The following is a 5,857-nucleotide window of genomic DNA, read 5'->3' as shown; positions in this document are numbered from 1 at the left end:
CAGAATGGGAGGAGGAGCTGGACCCACAGCAGCTCAGACTGCCAGCTCAGCCCAGCCCAGCAGCCTGGATTGTTCTTTCCTCCCTTCATGTCCTAATTAATCAAATCCTGAACATGAAGAAGAGAGAGATTGCATTTTTGTTAAGATGAGAGGGGGAATCTGTTCCCATCTGGTTCCTTCAAAGTTCTCCTGTGTGAGCCGGCAGGGAGGACATCAGCGCAACCTGTGTGGAATTTAATGATTTCTTAGGAGAGCAGGAGGCTTTGGCGAGGTCACCAGGAGTCTGGACCCACCAGCACGCGGGCATAATGGAAAGGTTGGGGTCCGAGGTCCCGAGCAGGGGGCAGCCAGCTTTTCTGCAAAGGGCCAGATATTAAACATGTTAGGCTTTGAGGGACATCTGGTCGCCAGCTCTGCCACTGGAGCATGAAGGCAGCATGGACAAAACGTGAGCAAGTGGCATGGCTGGGTGCCAGCCACACTTCATTTGTGGATCCTGAAATTTGAATTTCATAAACTTTCCGTGTGCCACAACGTGTTTTTCTCCTTTTGATTTCTTTCGATCATTACAACATTATAAAAACCATTCTTCATTTAAAAACTGCACAAAAGCAAGTGGTGGAGTCTGGCAGCCAGGGTTTGAATCTGGGCTCTCCCACTGCGTCTGTGGCTTTGGGCACATTACTCATATTTTCCCAGCTCCGTTTCTCTCCTGGGGAAGCGAGCAGAGCAGAGGCCGTGCACCGGGGCCTGCTTCTGGCTTATATGCTTCGCTTAATTTAATCCTCATCGTCACCCCCAAGATGAAGAAATTATGTTCACATCTACAGGTCAAATCTCCTTCCATCCCCATGCATTCCCCTGCACCCTCTTCTACCTTCCCCACCCCCTTTCCCTCTGGCAATCACCACACTGTTGTCTGTGTCTATAAGTTGTTGTTTTCTTAACCCCTTCAGCTTTCTCACCAGTCGCCCTGAGAACATCTTTCAGAGCAAAAGAAACCCTGGGTCATTATTGTGCTCTGTCCTCATGTATCTTCAGTCTTACCTGGAATAGTTTCTCAGTCTTTCTTTGTGTTTTACGACATTGTAGAACTAGTACAGGCTAGGTATTTTGTGGACTGTCCCAGGACACATTTGCGTGAAAGGGCCACAGGCATAATCATGACAAGGTGTAAGGTAGGACTGTACTGGGGGTGCCAGGCTGTATTCTCAATCTAATCCCCAATGTCCTTCCATACTTTGGTGATTCTCGTGGACTCAGTCCTGGGCCTTTGGAGTTATCCCACAGCCCAAGGATGCTGACTTTCCCGCGACACACAGGGCAGTCTCACCTAAGAATCGCCCACAAACAGCATCCCTGCCAGCAAACAGTGGTCCAATCCCTGGACCACTCAGCACAGCCTGTCTTCCTTGTGTTCTGTTCACTCAAGTTCTGGCTCGGTTCTCTTCACCTTGACAGCCAATCAGTTCATGTAACCCACCACCGTCTTCTTAGTCGATGTCAAACCTGTTAAATTAACTAGCATGCAATAGAGCAGATAAAATAAGCCGTCTTTACTGCTGATCTGATTTAAACAAAGCCTCAACTTTTCATTTATAATTTTTTGTTCAGAAAATTATCTTCTAGCACATTGGCTAAGAGCTCAGGACTTATGGTGAGACTCACCCTCTCATTCCAGGCCCTGTGGCTCTCTGTTCATTCAGCTCTGTTCTGACATCAGCACCAAGATGTACCAAGGGTTTACGTGCCAAGCGTTTCACTAAGAACTTCACATGCGCTATCTCATTTAACCTTCGCAGTGGCCCTACAGAGCAGGTACTCTCACCACCACATTTTTACAAAGACTCCGTGTGGTTAGTAACATGCCCAGGGTTGCACAGTGATTCTCTGGCAGAACCAGCACCCTGTAGTCAGGCCCCACGATGCATGCTGCCCTCGCTGTTTGGACGTGGGAGATCACACCCAGCAAAATGAAAAACACAAAGTAAGAGGGTCATAGAAAATATTCCACTCTAACTGCAGAGACCCACAGTGAGGCTCTACCAAGTTACCGCAGCTGAGTACGTTTCACTCTGTGCTCTCCACTGGCCGAAACTAAGGGCCAAACTCACAGATACGATTCATTCTGGCCTGGAGGAAGATGCCCAGCAAGAGGTTCCCTGATCAAGAGCATCGGTTCTGTGGAGCTTTCTATATAGGCCTCTGATAGCCCCATCCCTACAATGAGGAGTCAGAGGTTCTCACAGACCTATACTAGGAGCCAGTCTGATGGTGCCCAAGTACAGGCAGGTTGGCTGCGTGACGGATGCGCTCTGAGCCTAGAAGCCTTTATCCGCAGTAGCTTCCACGTCCTAGTAGCGTTCACCGTGCCTTTATTTTTGAGCAAATGGGGTTTTTGCTAAGATCTTCGATTAGGCAGAGGCAGCCTTCAGCTCATCCTCAGACAGTGACTGACCTGTGTCCCTTTCCGCCTTACCTCCAATGGCGTGGTGGGCTTTTGGGGACACAGATGCTGACGCAGACCTAGCCATGCAAAATTTGGGGGAATTAATACTTCAGGCATCAAATCTTCCTCCTTTTACTTTATAACGTATATCTCAAAGCTGTACCCTTCTCTCTATCCTGTTTGATTCACTCGGTAGGAATTCTCTCATTCTGGAATGTCTGCAGTTTCCTCACAAGCACAATGGTAATGTCATTATTGGACCTACCAAACGGACACACACAGCCCTTAACTATATGAATCCCTTCAAAGCATGTGTTTGAACACACAGACATCCCACAGCCCCCACAGCGCACAGGGAAAATGCAGGCGCCTTTCACTGGCACACGAGACCCTAAAAGGCCGGGGTCCTCGTCTCTCCAGCCCCATTTCTCACCGCTCCACGCTCCTATGTGAGGCTTCAGCAGCAACACCCCTGAGGTTGCTCCATGTCCACGAGGTTCTCGTCTCACCTTTTCTCACCTCAGAGCTTTGCTCATGCGGTCGCCTGTGCCTAGAACCAATGTCCTTCGCTCCCTTTCCCCTGACCTGGCCTTATGGACCCTTTAGGGTTCCCCTGGGGAGCCACTTCTCTGTTCACTTCCCTCCCCCCCCGTATTCCTGCTCACCTGGGCACCCACATGCATGTTCCCCAGAAATTGCATCAAAGGAACAGTGAAGCCTGCTGCCAGCCTGTTTGGGCTCCTCTGACTCTGACAGCTTCCTAGGATCTTCCACTGAATACATTTTCAAACGCAGGAGTAATAACACAGAAGTGGTTAAGCCTTTAGAGTTTAGAGTGTACCCTTTGTTCCCAGATCCCGTTAATTACCTTTTAGGAAGGGGTTATTTACAACATGCTTAATTACCTAGGTAACCAAACAGCTTGCATTGATCAGGTAGAGCAGCATTTGCTTAAAAGCAAATAACAAAATGCTTATTTCTACTTCGAGTCTCCTCCCAGGTGTGGGTTTATTTCAGGTTGAGCTCCAGGGAGAAAAAGAAATTTTACTGGAGCGCATGACAATTGTTCATATAGCCAGAGAAACGTGAGCTTAGCACACACAACCCCCATTATTTTACATTAAGTACAAAGGACACCCAGAGAGAATATCCAAGTCATTCCAGTGTCCATTCTACTCATTCACCCTGTCCAGTCCTGCAGGAAAAGCTTCATGAAGTTCCCACGCGATCATGTCACAACCCAGAACTCTCAGACCCTGCGCAGGTCTCAGCTTCTCCGGGGAACTCTGACTCCCCAGAGCAGCCCTGGGTTTCTTCCCCAAACGTTGACACTTTTCTATAGTCCCCATGGGCACCACAAAGAAACAAAGAGGAAGAGACAAGCAGGCATAAGACTGGGAGGGCCACGTGCCCTTGTGGGGAGAACACGCTATGTGAATGGTCAAGGGACGCTCTGGAGAGGGGACGTGACAGTAGATATTGACAGGTAAATAAGAATGCCAGCAACTGCTCCATGGAGGGAGCCCATTCCAAGCAGAGGGGATGGGTATCTGAATACATAAATCTGTGATCAACATGGTGTCCCATCTGAAAATGCCAGGTGGAGATTTGGGAAGGCCAGATGGCGGAGAAGGCTTTTATACTAACCTGGGTGGGGAGAGGCTCGGACTTCATCCTGTTCACAGTGAAGATTGAGAAGGGAAGATTTACCTCTCCAATTCTCTAAAGGAATAACAGAAACTTTTGTGGGTAGAGTAGCCCTATAAATAGACCAAAAGAGAAATCCGGGCAGCCAGGGAGGCATAAGGGGAGGGAGGAAGACTTATGCCTGCACTTTACTCTAGGGCAGGGGTGGGGAACCTTTTTTCTGCCAAGGGCCATTTGGATATTGATTACATCACTCACAGGAGGGCACCAGGCCCAAGCTGTAAAATAGTGGGTGCAGAAAAGAGAATATTGAGGGACTTCTCAAAGACAAATCTCTTCCTGTTCTCAATTTTGCCTTTGATTAATCTTCATGCAGTCCTTGTTTTAGCTCAGGTCTAAACCCACTTAAAATTTCTCTTCTTTCTCTTTAAAAGGTCAACTGTATGATTAGCACGATTCCTCTTCAGCCATTACCTAGTCCTCCCGAGATAGCTACATCCAAGTGGCAACAAGTTCCAGTAATAAGAGTCCAGGGACTCCTGTGTCGCTTCCGTTTTTCCTCAATAGCCTCCTGATAAATCAGGAAAACAACAAACCTCCCAGGAATTCATGTCTGCGGCGGCACCTGGCTGCAAATTTGAAAGACACGGAAATTAATCACCGTGTTTTTGTTAGACTCTTTCACAGGACTGGTGAACATCTTGACAGACATTATCTGGCGATTCACTGGGGACTTCATGGCGCCGGATCTGGTGTGTCGCGTGGTCCGCTACCTGCAGGTATGTAGCACCTTCCCAACCGGATGAGTCAAATTGACACCAAAATCAGCTCTGGGATCTTCCTGGGAAATCACACAAACTCATGCTCCCACACAGCATACTGCGCCCCTCCTGCTAGTTGCCAGAACAGGCAACATTGGTGAGATGTTTAAAACATACTTCTTTTGCTAAAAATAAGACCTATAGAAAGAAAACCCAATAAATGGTGGAGATTAAACCCTTATTGGTGATAACATTGGCAAATATGTTCTCCCAGGCAGTGGGCTTTCTTGTTGTTTTGTTGATGGTTTCTTTTGCTGTGCAGAAGCTTTTTATTTTGATATAGGTCCATTTGTTTATTTTCGCCTTAGTTTCTTTCCATGGTCCTAGGACAGGGGTGGGCAACCTTTTTGTGAGTGCGTGCCAAAACCAGCAAAATCTCTGACTCAAAATTCTTCTGCATGCCAACCCTAATTTTTTGAGAACATGTTACGGCTACTTGATATCTTTTAAGGTGTATGTATGTGAAGAACCTTAAAAAAATAATAAAATTCATTCGAGCGACAAAAACACAGTATATGATGAGATGACAGAGATTTTACATTAGGTTTATATTTCGTGACCTTCAGAGATATGCACGAGCTACTACTTTCATCCGTCAGCCTACTCCTATTACGAGACTTAACAAAATTCATCAATGAGAACAAAGATTCACAATTGTAAATGGAAGATTATAAGAGAGGGTTTCACATGCCAGCAAAAGTTACTGGTGTGCCATGTTTGGCACACGTGCAGGGGTTGCCCACCCCTGTCAATGGAGCTGTATCGATAAAGATATTGCTATGACATATATCTGATATTTTTCTGCCTATAGATTCTTCTAAGATTTTTATGATTTCCCGGACATTTGTCCCAGTAATCCCACTTCTAGGAATATAGCCCAAGAACTCAGAGACACCAATCAGAAAGAATATATGCACCCCTATGTTCATAGCAGCACAAT

At 46.9% G+C, this 5,857-nt stretch overlaps 1 protein-coding gene across 1 annotated transcript in view; it reads left to right on the top strand.

Moving 5' to 3' along the window:
* Positions 1 to 5,857, top strand: part of NPSR1 (neuropeptide S receptor 1) — a 62,417-nt gene that overhangs the window by 31,922 nt on the left and 24,638 nt on the right. Inside the window, 1 exon segment of the mRNA XM_006757206.1 lies at positions 4,772 to 4,875. Within this exon segment, the coding sequence (XP_006757269.1) occupies positions 4,772 to 4,875 (104 nt within the window).

The sequence above is a fragment of the Myotis davidii genome, unplaced genomic scaffold, assembly GCF_000327345.1.
Source record: "Myotis davidii unplaced genomic scaffold, ASM32734v1 scaffold573, whole genome shotgun sequence".
NCBI lineage: Eukaryota > Metazoa > Chordata > Mammalia > Chiroptera > Vespertilionidae > Myotis > Myotis davidii.
This window is presented reverse-complemented; position numbering and strand designations above follow the sequence as displayed.